This window comes from Miniopterus natalensis, chromosome 11 (assembly GCF_054644295.1).
Source record: "Miniopterus natalensis isolate mMinNat1 chromosome 11, mMinNat1.hap1, whole genome shotgun sequence".
In the NCBI taxonomy this organism is placed as follows: Eukaryota; Metazoa; Chordata; class Mammalia; order Chiroptera; family Miniopteridae; genus Miniopterus; species Miniopterus natalensis.
The window spans coordinates 55,645,116-55,662,845 of NC_142091.1; the positions used below are offsets into that span (position 1 = coordinate 55,645,116).

At 36.4% G+C, this 17,730-nt stretch overlaps 1 protein-coding gene across 1 annotated transcript in view; it reads left to right on the plus strand.

The window, feature by feature from the left end:
• ANO3 (anoctamin 3) overlaps positions 1-17,730 on the plus strand; it is a 161,787-nt gene that overhangs the window by 42,261 nt on the left and 101,796 nt on the right. The window contains exon 4 of the mRNA XM_087821792.1: positions 6,566-6,684. Within this exon, the coding sequence (XP_087677918.1) occupies positions 6,566-6,684 (119 nt within the window). The remainder of the gene's footprint in view (positions 1-6,565; positions 6,685-17,730) is intronic.

Below are 17,730 nucleotides of genomic sequence, written 5' to 3' on the forward strand. Positions count from 1 at the left end.
AATTCAATAAAGTTACATTCTCTAATTTTTCATTTAGAGTTGAGACTACCAGGTTCTATCATGGGTTGGTTAATGCATGGGGATTTCCACATATCAACAGATTCTGATATAATTTTTGGAACCTGACTGATCCATCTAATTAATGGCTTTTCTTTTTTTACAGTGAACTACTTTGAACTGCCCCATGAGAATATTCATGCTGTGGCAGAGTGAACTGCATGTGGTCACTGAGGATTGATATTTCTCATTGTTCAAAATTAGAGCTATAGAGGAAGGAATATTCACAGTTTATTGGTCCAGAGCTGGAAATTTCCACTTAGATTGTCCACCAGGATTTGTATTATAATATGAATGAAATGCTATTTTCCCAGCCAGGCATTGGCCAAATCTCCATTCTAGTACCTGCTAGCTGTGTAACTGTGGCATATTATTGACCTTTCTGGGCATCAGAATTTTCATTTGAAAATTGAAATTATCCATAGTTTGCAAGGCTGTTGAATTAAATAAAGAGGCGTAGCTTAATCACAGCTCCTAGCACATCATCATAGAGGTTTAACAAATATCTGTTCATTGCTTTATGTAGTAACTAAGCTTGTCTTTCAACAGCAAATTCTGCTGAGCTTAGAGATATCTTCACTAGCCAGCTGTCCCTATTATTACCAAAATGTGATTCTTATGGCAGAGAGGAACATCAATAATTTACTGAACCCTACTGCACAACTCTCTACTTGCATTATCTCAATTCCCATAACAATCTTTTTGATCAGGTACTATAATCAGTCTTTTTTTACAAATGAGAAACCTGATTTTTTAAGAGATGAAATAATTTGCCAAATGCCATATAGCTAACCAATGGAGAACTGAGATTCCACCTCAGGAAGTCTTAGTCCCTTGCCTTCTCTCTTAATCACAATAGGAACAAAGGACTCTATGGTGAAAAGTGGTTAGTGATGTCCATACAACACTAGCTCTACAAGATGTAATACATATCAGGATGGCAGCAGCCAAAAGACAGAATGGGGGTAACATTTCATGGTAAATATATTTTGGAGATAAATGATTAAAGAAAGCTAATCAGGTTGATAGGTTTAGAATTTTTTTTTTTTTAATATATCTTTATTTCAAAGATAATATATCTTTATTTCAAAGAGAGGAAGGGAGAGAGCAAGAGAGATAGAAACATCAATGATGAGAGAGTCATTGATCGGCTGCCTCCTGCACTCCCCTGACCAGGGACCAAGCCCGCCACCCGGGCATGTGCCCTGACTGGGAATCGAACCCCTATCACCTGGATCCCAGGTCGATGCTCAACCGCTGAGCCACACCCGGCCGGGCTAGGTTTAGAATTTTTGTTGTTTTTTTCATTCTTTGGTTTTCTTTTCTCATTCCTTTAATTATACTTTTCATAGAGTAGCTCACAAAGCCAGGGCACCATTTTACCCCATGCCCCCAGCCACACAGACACACAGACACACACACACAATCATTCTGGAAAGTGCTGATCCATGTGACAATAAATTTGAAATCCTGATGAGACAGTAATCTCGTCCATCAATCCTAGAAGCCCTGCTACTATTACCACCCTTTTTTCTTGTTAGCATGCAGGCCAGAGAAATCTGTATTAACAGGTAACCAGTGCTTGATTCTTCCCATACCCATGGTGCTGTAAAATCAAGTAACTCAAGTAACTGAAATGAAATAAATAGGGCTCATTAAGATTAACATAATTAGAGTCCAACCAACCAAAATATACATCTGTGTAATCTTGTGAAATCAATTTTTTGCTAATGTTATGAAACAGAACTCCCTAGGGAAGTGGTTTATATTAGATAGTTAAGGCATCTGTTTGCTTTCTATAAGTGCAATAGTGTAGCTTGGTGGAGTACTCATTGGTTTTACTTCTTAAAACAGTTATGGTCAAATGAGTACATGGTGATTTTGCTTTTCTGTAATATTAGATAATTTCCACCAATTTTCATGATTTTTTTTCCAACAGTGTTTCTTATTAATATGGTATAAAAAAGAACTTTCAACTAATGTTGCCAGTCTATTTAAGATCATAGAAATAAGGGAATTGCACAGAAAGAGCATATTGTTTCCAGTTGTGACAGCCTTACAGTCACTGTAAATCTTTTCAATTGTGTATTAAACACATTAAATAAGTTATCTGGGTTTAATTCTGGAATTATATTCAGAACCTGACATTGTGCACCACTTTCTGCTACAAGAGCTACACCCACTGCTACACCACGGTCCAGTCTGCCACCATCTCTTGGTAGACTAGTGCAATAACTCCTAATTGGTCTCTGCTCCAACTCTTGCCTCCTGATAGCAGTTACAGGAAACTCCAATAAAAGAAAAATTAAACCTCATCATTTCTCTGCTCAAATCCCTCCACATTTCCCATTACATTTAAAATGCACTCTCTCTACTGTGGCTTCCGAGGCCTTAAAAGATACCTGGGCCTGGTCTCTCTAAGCCATCCCTGATTTCCTTTTACTTACAGTGCTGCAGCCAACCCAAATTTCTTTTGTCCCTTGTTCATAATAAGCTTTCTCTTATCCTAGGGCCCTACACTGATAGAAGGAGGAATCACACAAGCTTCACTTTGTGTCTCCTAACCTTGATTTATTTTTATTTGTAGTACTTAAGTATTACCTGCAATTATGTGGATTACTTTTCTCCCTCTTTCTGTTTCCAAAGGACGTAGACTTTGTCAGTCTTGTTGATACCTGTAGCCCAGAATCAAGAAGAGTACCTGCTCAGAGAATATTTTAGGATCAGTGAAAGGACAGATGAATGGATGAAAGACAAAGAGGATATTGACCACTCACATCTTTGGAGAGTCCACTGTAGAATTCACTCATTACCTTGAGATCTATGATATCATTCATCACTGAGATGTTTTTTACTTGCTTGGAATCAGTACTTTGTTATTTTTCTCACTGACTACCTAATCTAATTATGTCCTTTTTTAAATTTAAATTGTGTTGAAAAACATTTTTGTAGAGCATGTAAAGACCCAGTAATCATCACTGTTTTTAATGAGTAGGGGAATGGTTTTTTAGCATTGCTGTTATGCACAGTCCTCCCTGACACTCAAAGTCATTTAGATGTTTCCTCTTTTCTATTATCATAGCACTTTGGATATGACTGTTTACACTCAGTTTGCTGGGTGGTGATTATTGCTGTTTATATCTGTCTTACTCATATTGCCTAGCAGATACAATCTACTCAATGATGGATAATAGTGATTGGGTGAATGTGTGGGAGAAGGGAGGTAGATAGATTAAACACTGACACAGTGGAAAGCAGTTTCTCTGCAGGATTTGTTTAATGGTGGGGTCACCAAGTACCACTCCTCCCTGTAACTGGCCAGTGTCAGGACTTTAGAACAATGATAGTGGTATGGAGAACATAGAACCTACAAACAATAAGCCTGGACCTTCATTATCACCATGTTTTAACCACTGAGTAAAAACCACATATAGACCATTACAGGAAATTTTGGTAGAATAATAATTTTAAACACCATGGAATTTATTAGCAGTCAGAACATACAATTTCAGGTACTATCTCTATTACTGACTACTCACCATCTGTGCCTCAGTTTGCTGACTTGTGATATTAATATTATGGTTCGGTTCCTTTTCATAATGTAAATAGAGGTTGAGCTGAATTGAATTAAGAGCTTGTGTTAGATGCAAGTAAGAGAATATATATGTTGAAGGTGATATATAAATTACAAAGTATGATAAAACTCTTAGGCCATTATGACTATTATTTTAATCTTCAGCCTCCGCTACTCTGGCAACCATGACGTGCGTTATCATTAGCAACGGGAAGGTTGCAGAAGTTCAAGAAAGTGAAGTCAACTAATAAAATTACTCATGCATAGTTAACAATAGTTAACATTGTCCAAAAGTCACTTCATCCATTTCCAGATGCTCCAGCAGTTATAATATAATCTAACAGAGTAACAACATAAAAATGGCAGTGTAATAAAGAAGAATGATTGAGCTGGAGTACTCTGGCTATTAAAATTGCACTTCCAGAGATGGCTCTGAGGTTTATGTTGCAAACATAATGGCCGGCTATACTGATTCGTCCACTCAAGCTTTAAGCTGAGTTTACAAAGAAAATCTAGAAGACCTAATGGATTTCCAATCAACTCAATAAAAGTTTTATCATAAATCATATTATTGATGAGTGTAAAAGAGATTTATAATTAAATTCTAAGTTGTTTGTTGGCATACTCAAGGTAATTGCATTGTGTCCTATCCACTTAGGCTTTACAATGGAAGATAGGGCTTTTTTGATAGCCCCAATTTACATAACTTGTTTTGTAGATTCCTAAATACTCAAATAGTGAATTTAAGGAAAGGCCAAAGAAAAGGAATATATATTTCTTCAGTACCTGGTGTTTTCAAGTCACATATATTATCCTAGTTACTCCTTGGAATTGGAGGATTTTATTATTTCAAATTTTCAACTTAAGAAAATACAAATGACCCACTGCCATTAAGTTAATAAGTGACATAACCAGGGTTTTAACTTGGGTTTGCTGAAACCAATATTAGTTCTAATTCTACTACATCAGGCTCCTTACTTCAACATATTAAATGATTTTCTTAAGCTTTGAGACTCTTTTTTTTTTTAAAATATAACATCTTTCTTGAGAAAATAATTCACATACCATACAATTTACCCATGCAGAGTGTACACCTCAATAGGTTTTAGTATGTTCAAAGAGATTTGCACCCATCCCTATAATTAATTTTAGAACATTTCATCACCTCAAAAAGAAACCCCATCCCTATTAGCAGCCACCTGTTATTCATGCCCCAATTCCACAAGCCATAGGCAACCACTAATTTACTTTCTGTCTCTAGGTTATTCTGGAGTTCATGTAAATGGAATCATACAATATTTAGTCTTTTGTGACTGATTTTTTTTCACTTAGTAAAGTGTTTCCAGGGTTCATCCAGCTTTTAGCATTATTCAGTACTTGATTCCTTTTTATTGCTGAGTAGCTTTCCATACATTGTATGGACAAACTGTACTTTATTCATCAGTTGATGCACATTTGGATGTTTTCACTTTTTTGGTTATTATGAATAATGCTGCTATAAGCAATGGTGTACAAATTTACTTGTGTGTGTTAACTTACAGTTTTATTTCTCTTGAGTACATACCCAGAAGTAGAATGTGGGGTCATATGGTAGCTCTGTGTTAAAACTCCTGAAGATCTTCCAGACCTTTTCCACAGCAGCTGCACCATTTTTCATTCCCACTGGCAGTATAGCCATCCTAGTGGGTGTGAAGGTGTCTCATTGTGGCTTTAATAGGGATTTCCCTGATAGCTAATGGTGTTGAGCATCTTTTCAAGTGTTTGTTGGCCACTTGTGTATCTTCTGTGGAGAAATGTCTATTCAGATCCTTTGTCCATCTCTAATCTGGGTTGTCTGTTTATTAGTGAGTTGTAAGATCACACACACACACACACACACACACATATACACACCTTATCAGAGATAAGATTTGTAAACATTTTCCCCGTTCTGTGGATGGTCTTTACACTTTCTGAATGGTGCCCTTTGAAGCACAGAGCTCTTAATTTTGATGAAATCCAATTTGTCTCTTCCTTTTTAAGGGGCTATGTCTTTTTTTTCTTTTTTTTTAATATATCTTTATTGATTTCAGAGAGAGGAAAGGAGAGGGAGAGAGAGAGACAGAAACATCAACGATGAGAGAGTCATTGATCAAGCCCGCAACCCAGGCATGTGCCCTGACCAGGAATCGAACCCTGATCACCTGGATCCTAGGTCGATGCTCAACCGCTGAGCCACGCCCGGCAGGGCTAAGGGGATATGTCTTCCTTGCTACTGAGAACAGCAACAGTTTCATTTCTCATAAACAAATTATCCTGTTGTCTACTCCAGCAGAAAGTTGTTAAATGTTTTTGTTTTCTGTCTATATTTCTTAATAATTGCATTTCCTGGATTTTTAGACACTATACATTGATGTGAGAGAGACCCATCAATTGGTTGCTTCCTGCACACACCCCAACTAGGGATCGAACCTGCACCCCAGGTCTATGTGCCTTTGACTGGGAATCAAACCCATGAACCTTTAGTGTACAGACTGATGCTCTAACCACTGAGCAACACTGGCCAGGGCATCAAACAAACGCTTTTTAATTAAGCAAATAAATGCTTAGGAATCTTGAATTCTTACAAATATCTCTACCTTCAAGTTCAGAAGAGGAGATGTCCAATAAAATTTGCAAAATTCTAATTTTATTTTCAAAAAGCTTAAGTACATTAAGTATCAGAGTTGCATTTAATTCTTATGAAAGTTACTTTAGTGTCAGTATTCATCCACTAACAGGCAAGGTCTCATGTTGGTAAATTTTTTTGGCTTACTTGTTGATGGGTGGGTCATAAGAAAATTATACTTGTCTGAGCCTTGGAAAAACTTGGAAAAAAGAAAAATTAATATGTGTAAAGAGAGAGAAAATGAAAAAGGATAAGAGTAGATTTAGTTGTCGTGTGTCTCCTTTTAGCCCTAGGAGAAGATAAGGATGACTTGGAGGGGTCAGAGCACGCCAGCTATGACCGATCCCGGCTAATCAAAGATTCTGTTCCCAAAGAGAATTCTGAATCCAAGAAGAGATTGCCTAAGGTAATGTCAATTAAACTATCAGTACCCATTTAAAGACTGTAACTTACAGAACCTTTCAATTTTCTCAATAGTAATCTGTATCGTGTTGGGGAATGTAAGAGGGCACACAGTTTTAATACGCGTCTATGGACTCAAAGTTGAAAAGTAATGTGTAGACACCACATTTATTTTTATTATCCAACAGAATTTTTAGAAACAATCTGAAATGTAAAATTATGCAGTAATCCTTTATTTAGGGGGTTATTCCATCACTTTTAGTGTTTTTTTGAAAGGCTAGGTATGGTTTAGTGAATAAATGAATTTTAGTATCAAATAAACCAAGATTTGAATTTCATTTCCACTGTTTACTAATTGTGTTAACTTGAGCAGGTTAAACTCACTTAGCCTTGGTTATGTGTAAGCTGCTATGTACAAACCTCGGTGCTGTAGGACAGAGAAAGATGGCAGACACAGGCAGGTTTTGCTGTCCAGGTGCTGGGATGCAGTTCAGAATGCATGCGTGTAAGTGGTGGAAGCCAAGAGCTCTGGAAATTAGAGATGACACTACATGTGGGGTAAGTCAAGATTTAGCTAACCTGAAGCTTTATAATAGAAACCATATTTAAATATCTCAGAGGCATTGTGGTAGATAGAAAACTGATCATAATACCCTGAGATAGACCAAAAAAAAAAAAATCAGTAACATGAAGCTGAAAACCATCAAACAGCTGAATGAACAAGCGGCAACTGGAAAAACACTAGAAAAAAATCAGTTGGAGAAAATTCAGAAAGAGAAAGCCCTTCTCCAAGAGCAGGAAGATTTGGAATTGGATATTTGAAGATTCACAGAAAGAAAATTGATGACTAGAAATCAGCACAAACATATTTTCTGTTGAGTTCATTGGTGTATACGAATATCTATGTGCCCACACCTAATATTCACCTGTAATTTAACCATTTATCCAAGATTCCACATCTGTGTGAAATTATTTAATAATGCCTATTAAATTGATTTTTGCATCCTGCATACTACATCGTGTCAATGTATGATATCAAAAAGGACATGAATTTTCTAGTTATGCTTGAAAGACAGATTGAAAGATAAATGTCATTGTTTTTTAGATGAGGACAGCATTCATCATATAAATAAAGACAACTTAAATTTATAAAGAAAAATTGGCCACAGTTCTTTTTTTTCTGTATCCAGTCTATTTTCAATGAGACTTTTCAGGTCCTCCCATCAAAAGGTGGAAAACTCTTGGCCTGGCCTTGGGTCTTGTTTTGGCCAATAGACTGCTACAGAAGTAAAAATGTGCCAGCGCTGAACTTTATACTCTAAAGATCTTGCACTACCATTCTTTCTGTTGGGACTCGGCCTCTACCAGGTGAACAAGTCAGAGCTGGTCTGCCAGAAGATGAGACTATGTGGTCCAGAACCTAGTGAGCTCAGTTGCCCAACTGAGCCAGAGATATGAGAAATTCAGTGGCAAAGACCAGGAAACACAGACTCATGAAAAAGTCCAGCTGAAACCAGAAGAACTAACTACCAGGCTTGGCCCAATCTACCCACAGAATCATGAGCTAAATAAAACGTGGTTTTGTGTGGTTGTTTCTTAGCAATAGCTAATGGAGACACCCATAACGTTAAAAGGTAGCCTGTTGGCTGGTATCAATGACTGCTAATAAAAAGTGATATTTTTATCAGTTACTGGGAATATTTGCGAAATTGTCCCTGATTTTTTCACATCATGCTCATTCTATCCACTTAACCTAAATCATGTGGTAACTAGGCAACCCATCTAAAACTTTCTGAAAATTACCTTTTTTTAAAATGCTGCTTACAAGAGTGCTTTCTTTGTGATAACATTAAATTAGGGCAAAATTCCAAGATTACTTTCAATTGAACTATATTTGTATAGTTAGCAGAAATCACAAACACCCAATAAAAGTAGTGAACTAATTTTTTAAAAGCAAGTTCATTTCATTTCAACATTTTTGCAAAAATGTTCCATCACAGTTGTGTGGATAAGAAATCCAGGAAGCAAATCTGTAATGTAAGAAAAGCGACAATTTTATAAATTCATAGACTGGAGTACCTGAGCTGTCTGCAAGCAAAGTTCTTGAGTAGAGAAGGATTTTTTTTAAATAGTTTGGGTAAGTATCACCTTTCTCTGTCATGTTAACATAGAGAGCACTGTGAATAACACTTGAAGATAAGGTCCTGTAGCCAACTGGATGATCTTCAGAAGCAAAATCCTCCTCTGTCAAAGAGCCAATCCTCATATACCAGCTGAGGCCTCTAGATGCGAACAATGTATAAGGAGTGTCTACAGTTAATCTGGGTTAGAAAGAATAAACTTGTGAAGCAGAATCCATGATTTCTGTTGTAGCCATTAGTGAAGAGTTTACTGCTGCAACTATCTCTTGGGATGCCAACAATGACTACAGATGTTGCTAGTAATGAGTCTAGGAGTATGAATCTATATTCCAAATGACAGTGGTGCATCCTCTTACAGAATGTTGGATATCAAATTAGACAGAAAAGGGGTTATGGACCAGGAAAACCTTGGCATGAATATTTTAGCAGTTCATTAAATTTAAATCACAAGGGCATTCAGTTTGACTATCAGCTGGCATTGGCAGATGGTGTTCATCTTTAACTCAGTTGATAATAGGAATAACTTTCTGTTAAGAGTGGACACACTGATCATTGGGCGGAGAAGGTGAGAGGGAGATGGCCTCTGTGGTCTTTTATACTGTACCTTTCATGTGGGCATTGGCTACTATTTCACTTGCCTTCGTGGCTCTTTGCCTCTAAGTCATATATAGGGATTAATATTCTGAACTTGCATATTTTTCCCAGCAATTGGGGAATAATGATGACAAACTACAAGTTAAAGGACCGAACTTGACCTTATATGACTGCTTTAACTGACAAAATTATACATCAAATTAAATGTTGGTTATTTGCACTTATTGTGGTAGTTATTTTCTAAGGAAAATGTTAATACTTCACTAACTTTAGGACTTGAAATCACATTTCTTATGTCTAATAATAGCATTATGGGAAATGATACCCTAATACTTAATTTTCATATAAAATATGGACATAGAGCAAATCATCTTGGTTTATTCATCTCTCTGGCCAGTGTTTTAAGTTTATCTTCTTGCCTAGTATTGAGAAAACTCCTTTTCCAACAGCCCAAAGGATACCTGGTCTTTCTGCAGAGTCTTTGATACTGAGGAGGGTATTATCCTCCCTGTGATCATTGGAGGCATCTCCCTCCTTTATGCCATTTAAATGCTTACTTTAACCCTCAGAAGCCCATCCTAGAAATTGGTGAGAATATGTTCTATACTAGCTGACTGCTAGTGCATATTTTCCAGAAAATTTAGTATAAGATTTTCCAGAATTCTTCCACATTATCTGTGGATTGCTTAAATCCAAAAGTGTGTGTTATGATAGAGGTAACTCAGTAAAGAAATATCAATCCTTCAAAAAATGTGCAAATGTTCTCAGAAGAACTAGTCGATTATTCAGAGGGAATTAAAATATTTTTAGATACCTCCCTCACATCTTACACCAAAAAGAATTGAAGGGCTAAATAGTTAATAAATTCTAAATTAATATATAAAAATAAAATATGCATATTTTTAAGTCACATAATTTAAAAAATCACCCTTCTAAATGGCTTCTGTAAACCAGCAATAAAATTAATCATGGAAAGCTTGATAGATTTGACTATTTAGATACTAATCAGTATTAAAATTACAATAAAATTTAAAAGTAAGATATAAGCTTTTACACATGGTAATAAGCTGACATACTGGGATATACATGTATATAAGGATGGCTAATATTCCTAATCTGCAAAGATGTCATAATTACATAACTAATAAGAGCAAGAGAAAAAATTATTGAAAAACAATATAATTTTATTATGTCAAATGATTAGCAGTACTAATAACTGCAGAAATAAAAATGTAAGCAATGTTCTTTTAAACCAAATTAGAAAACATTTTAAAACAAGATAAAACCCAGAATTGAAATATAAACTTTCAATTTTATTTCTTGCTGGTAGGTGTGTATATTGACCCAAATTTTCTGGAATACAATTTGACAACAAGCATTAAAAGCCTTAAAATAATCTTGCTCTTTGACCCACTCTAGGAATTTATCCAGAGAATGTAATTAAATGTTAACCCAAATAATTATGTTTAAGGATGTTTCTCACACTGTAATTTGTGAGGAATGGAAGGGAATAAAGCACTTAAATGTTCAAGAATAAAAGATGAAATTAAAAATAGAAATGCCTTCAAACAAGACAGTTGAAAGATACTCTCTTCCCCCAGTGTGGTTATATAAGGTGGTTACAAAAAACAATATATGAAGTTTCATACCAATTATATAAAAATGTCTAGCTCTTTTTCATTGAGAAATGCTTAGAATTATGTACAGCACATTTTTATAGTGTTTATAACTGGATGGCAAAATTCAAATGGCATAAAGTTTATTTCACATTACTTCATATTTACTTCAATTATTCTTAATTTTAAGCCACAAGTATTATATTATCTTTTCTATTTTTACATTTTACATGGCTAGTAAATGACTGAACTAAGATTTAAAATAAGATGGTTCTGTTTCCCAAGCGTGTTTGTCTACTTTGCTACACTGGCTAGACAAGAGCAGTTCAGGACTTTACCTGTTTAGCCTGGTAACCGTCATAGGTAGCATTTCAGTTAGTCCCCCTAATATGCATTGATCACTTACAAACCAAAAGCTGTTTAAAGGTCTTTGTATCCCACATCTCATGTAATTCTCATAGTAACTTAATGAAAGTAGATAAGTAATAGTCTCATTTTACCAGTGGAGAAAATAAGGTTAAAGAGGTAAGTTTCTAGCCCAGTTTCTGAGCCAGGCAGGAACAGAGCTGCATTGTAGCCTGTATGTCTCTTTGACTCCAGAACCCTGTGCTTCTCTGACTCCAGTTCAGTAGTTAACTGTGAGAAATACACACACATGTATTAATCATACCTTTCTAAGCCCTAAAACATTGCTCTGCAGTAGGCAGCTCTTCATTCTAATAATTGTGTGGCTAACTCACAACATCCCAGTAGTGGGTTTACCTGTTTGTAATTCACTCTTGTATTAACAAACAAATAATAGACAGGAGGTCTGTTATAAACTTAATATTAAACCTCAGCAAAAATAGGGAAAAGGTGTATATTGTTTGGGATTACATAACAATCAGTGTACTAAATATTGTCAGCTGCATCTGCTACACAGTATGGTAACTCCCCTTGTCAATCAGAAAAAATAAAAATAAAAACAGCCTACCTACCTTTTCCACAAAAGTTCCCACAGCTGCCAACAACTGCGTCTAGGGCATATACCAGGATATCCAGGCTCGGAGATATTTTAATTATTGGAGTAGATTGGCACAAGGGATGGATCTGCAGGGACAGATCTTTAGTTCCCTCAAAAACTATACAGGAAAAAATGTGTCTGTTTATTTAGGGAGTCTTATTTCATAACAAATACAGAAAACAAACAAGATGCCATACATGTTTTCTCTCTCCTGAAACTAATATCTTGGTAATTAGACACACAGCAGGATCCCCCAATCACCAACTTATGGGTGTTCCCCATGAGTGCTGAAGAGCTCATTTGGGAAATCTATCTCCTAAGCATCCCTGGGAAACTTTAGCTCTAAAATGAGAGCTGCAGTAACTTGTCTGCAGAAATTTTACATGTTTACGGGATGTGAAAGTAAATTCAGTATATTATTAGGGTGTGAGCATACCAATTAAATTGTACAGATAATTGTTCTACTTGATGTGTAGACATTTGATCAATGATAGATTCATAGTAAATTTATTTTCTAACTGTTTAGACATGAAGGCAGCTAGAGAAGTCAGATCAAAACTAATGTCATTTGAAGACATTAAAAGTCAAAGCTACCTCATTACTCTCCCACCTCCCGGATATGGAGGTAACCAGATTATCAGGCCCTTCAGGTTATGTGTATATCAGAAGGACCACAGAACTGAGAGTTGGACCATTAATCATGATAAGATTAAATAGTTAAACAGCTAGCATTTATTAAGGACCTTTCAGGGGTTTTGTTGAAGACCTATATTCTTTTGACCTCACAACAACTCTAAAAACATATTGTCTGTTTTCACCCCCATTTCATAGGTGAGGAAATGGAGGCTTATAATGGAAAAGTGGCCTCCCTGTTATCATACAGTTGGGTAAGTGGTAGCAGGAGTTATACAGAAGCCACCACAGAGTTAAGTACTGTGCTGTGCTGTATACAGGTGCACAAAGGGCCATAGAAGCTACAAACCAGGTATATCAAGTGGTTAGAGAACATGTTTGCATGACTGCGGATTGATCATGTACAGTAGGGACTATGCATATTGTGCTCTCCTTGATGTTTTCTGCTCAAGAGAAAATATAATAAGATTAAGACTCCTGTGCTCAGATCCTGATAAACTGTAAAGTGCCCCTTCCCGCTCCTTGTCGCTCTTCCCCTGCCGGTGTCCTCCCATTCACCTTGGCAGGCAGACATCTTACTCTTACCACGAGTCCATCAAAGTATGAGTATTTTGAGCAGCTATCACTAATCTCAACGGAAAACAATGTCAACAAAAATCAGCCTTTTATTTATTAAATAATTTCTGATGCTTGTGGAATTAAAAAGATTTTGTTGTTGTTGCTGTTGAGGTCTTTGCAAGTTACATATTAAGATTCCAGATGAGGGTCCCTGTCATGGGCACGATATCGTTTTACTCATCCCTTGATGCCACAGGCAATTTAAACACAGGGATCACAGTCATCTACCATTTGTTGTTTAAAAGTTTCAGACTGTTGCATGAAAAACTTTTCTATTTTGTGAGCTTACTGGAAAATCAGTGTTTAAGTCCATCGATGAACTCAAGGCCATATCCAGTAAGTGCTTTTTCGGTGCCTATTTCAGGTTGTCCTTTGGAGGCTTTCTTGACAGAAATCAGTGTAATCCTCCATTGCATCTCATCAAGTGAATGTTAACCAAGAGGGGTCAGGCAGGGGCAAAAGATTCAGTTTCATTTATTGATTGATTTTTTTCATATTACAGTCACTTCATTATATTCAGCCCCAAGCCAATATAATGCAATGTCAGGTTTGACAGACACAGGACTTTTCAGAAATTACAAAGGTTTCTATTGTACCTTTCTATACTGAACAAGAAAATGAGGCAATTTCCATGAAAAGCTGAAAATTACCTAGGAATTCCTAGTGTACCCCACTCAGCTATCATACAGCATTATGTGGCTCACCAATAAAAAAAGTCTTGTTTGCCAGGCCTCTGTTATTCAGACTGAAAGATACCTCCTACCTTTTATGCCAACCTGCGCAGCTCATTCAAATAACATAGAAAGTGCAATAAATTATTAAAAATTGACAATAAAATTATCAAAATGTCACTGACATTATAGGGCTAAATGTCACTTAGGTGAATCATAGGTAGACACTATTAACCAATGACACATGAAGGCAGCTCCCTCCGGCACCCCATAACCAACCTTCTTAAAATAAAGTAATAAACAATAGAGATATTCTTCTAAAGAGTCGAGTTGTCTTTTTTAAAAAAATCACTATTCAGACTCAGGCATTTAAAGAGTTGTCTAAAAACCCTCCAGTCACAAGCTTTGTGCGGCATTCAGTATGTAACCCTGTAGCTAATGGAAAAAGCAGGCGTGGAGAGAACTTTCTGTTGTGGGGCTGAACAGTGCTTGGAAGGAGATTGTCGTTGGAGACTGTTTCCAGCAATGAAGGATTCCAAAGGCAGCTGAGCCCAGAATTTTGCTGTGGTATGTTTAAAAGTACATCAGTCTGGGAATTCTGTATTACGTTTCTGTTTTCTTAAAAATAGGTAGAGAAGCCAATTAAGAATAATTGAGATTGATTTCAGAATCGGTGATGAGAGTATCTGTTATTTCAAAACTTTAGAAATTTATTTTTAAGAATATGAAATATATGATCTATATTGTTATATCTTAAGCATCAGTTTGTCTTGCATGTGAAACAAATGCGGCCTCTTAAGTTTGGGCTATTTTTAAATTCATTTGAATGTTAGTTTCATTGAAATAGTTATTCACAAATTCTACTCTAAAATTAGTTCTTGGTTCAAATATATATGAAGTAGAATTGCTTATAAAAGTACTTAGTTTTAAATGTTTTTAAGAAATTATTTTTATGCAGGATGTTTTAGTCAAAGTAGAAAATGAGAAAAAAATCTGAACTTGAAGCATATCCCATACCATTATGGAATTAACTGTAACTTAAGCTAGGGAACAAAAGATTCTCAACCTGGCTTCTTTATTTTCTCATGGTGTTAAAGGTAATAAGGAAATTAATTTTTTCCTATTCTGAAAGCTTTATTTTTTTTTAAAGTGTCAACTGCTTCCCTTTAGAAATGAAAGGTTCAGTTCCTAAATATGCATCCAAGGTTCTATCACTTAGAATGGATAATTATTGGTATGGAAATGTGTTCTTTTCTTTAAGAAAGATTAGTATTTAAAAGATTCCTTGCATAGTTCTTAAAATATAAAAATCAGTGAGTAGGAAAGATATACTCAAATTTATTCTCTGTAAATTACTTCCACTAAGAGGATATGTAAAGTTCACATATTTTTAAAAAATGTTTATTTCAGTGAGAACCCAATAGAAAGCCACGGTCTGTGCTCCCCATAGACTGTTCTATGAAAGGCTTGACTGGTTTTCATTAGGTGAACCAGAAACCCTGTGCTTTAGAGTAAATAAAAATGGATGGAGAGACATTAATATGTTTAAGATGCAGCACTTGTACAATGCTTGTTGCATTATAGAAATTCAGCAGCATTGTTTCTTTAGTTCTCACTTAACTTTCTGGAAGCCTGATTCTGCCTGTGGGTGCCCGCTTTGTTAGGCAGTGTTCCCAGTCACACTCGACCCAGTGGGATCAGGCAACTCAGGTGTTCTGCATCCAGTCTGAGCTCTTATCTTCAACAGTGAATTTTCCATCTTTGCTGTAACCCCATTGATAGTGCTGCCCAGTGAACTAGCTCTTTCCATAGGATACTCCACATGTGGAAAGCAAACGATTCCCCTTAAAGAAAACAACTAAAAGCACTATTCGCCTCAAAGGCAAAGTGCCTGATAAATCATCCAGAGCCATTCAGTGTTTGAACCATCTTGAGAGAAGTAGGAAACAGTGTTTTCATAGTTCTACCTGATTTTAACTGAATTAATACTCAACCATTGGTATGAAAGCAGCTTTACATTTGAGGACTCTTTTCAGGGAAGACTTTATGCTGCATAATTGTATTTAATGTTCATAAGAAATATGCATGTTTTGTAATCTTAAAAGCAAGCAGATAAACAGAACTATCACTAATTGTTAGATTTAAATATTTTAAAAAATATTTTGAACAACTTTTTTAGTCAATAAAATAGTAGATTACTTTCAGTGATATTTAAGGTTCAAATCTCACATTCTAAGAAATTGTGGCTGTGGCAATTTTTAAACAAAGTATATATATGGTTCCATTTCTAAATAGATACTTTACAACAGTGGTTGTCAAACTGGGACTGTCAGAATCACTGTAGGACTTATTTCACTTAGCATAATACTCTCCAGGTCCATCCATGCTGTTGCAAAAGGTAAAATTTCCTTCTTTTTTATGGTCAAGTAGTATTCCATTGTGCAAATGTACTACAAAAGCTGTGGTACATTTACACAATGGAATTTGCATTTCTAACAAATTCTCCGATGACGTGATGATTGATGCTTCTGGTGCTGGTACCCCATGAGAACCATTGCCTTAAAACTCCCCTTAATATCTCCAGTGTACTTCGGATTTTGAGAGACTTAACCATGTGACCAAACCTATACTCAGTCTCAATATTTATTGATGAATAAATTAGGCAACATCTCTACTCTTGCTAAGCTTGTAGTCCAGCAGATGAGACATAAAATAAATAAGTAAACCCACACATAAATATCTGTTTACCAGTTGTCATTAAGTGGGTCATTAAGTAGCCAAGAGGAGCTACTCAGGGTGATCAGGGAAGCAGCCTCTGAAAGATGAGAAGTCAGCCGAGGGACAAGTGGGAGAAGGAGGCATTCTAGGCATGGAGTTTGCCCTATGAGGGCCCTGGGCTGGAAGGAGCTTGGCGTATTTGAGAAACTGATATGTGGCCCGTGTGGCAGGAACACAGAGGCTGACCACCAGGATGGCCGAGAGGAGAGGAGAGAGCGAGGTAAGCAAGCACAGTGTGGCAGAGGGACTATGCTGGGGGGCTTGTGTTTAAGAGGAGCTCTGTACATGAGGGTGCAGAAACAGTGGTAGAATCGGAATGACTGTACAGCAGTTTAGCTGAAAAATAACAGTGGGTTAGCCAGAAGTGGTTGCAGTTGAGTTGGATACATCAGTTCCCAACGTCACAGTGTGGAAACCACTTGGCTAACTAACCAAAGAGGTAGCAGTTATTTAAAAATCACAGTGGGGTTGATTATAATGATGTGGGAATATGTCAGGGAAGTGAAAAAAGCAAGGAGATAGAAAGCCCCACTATAATTTCACCTGTGTATGTGTGTGTGAGAGAGAGATGCCAATTATAATAGTGGTATTATAGGTGATTTTTTATTCCCTTTTACATGCAACTAAAAAATGTACATTATTATAAAATTCCTAAATTGAAATATTCATTAAAAAGAAAAAACTGACTCTGAGAAGATAATCATAATGAGAATGTCATTCACTTGTGAGTATGTGTGTGTGTGTGAGTGTGAATATGTGAGAGTGTGTGTGAGTGTGTGAGCGTGTGTGTGAATGTGTGTGTGAATGTGTGTGTGAGTGTGTATGTGTGTGTGAGTGTGAATGTGTGAGTGTGTGTGAGTGTGTGTGAGTGTGAATGTGTGAGTGTGTGTGTGTGAATGTGTGTGTGAGTGTGTGTGTGTGTGAGTGTGAATGTGTGAGTGTGTGTGTGAGTGTGTGTGAGTGTGAATATGTGAGAGTGTGTGTGTGTGTGTGAAT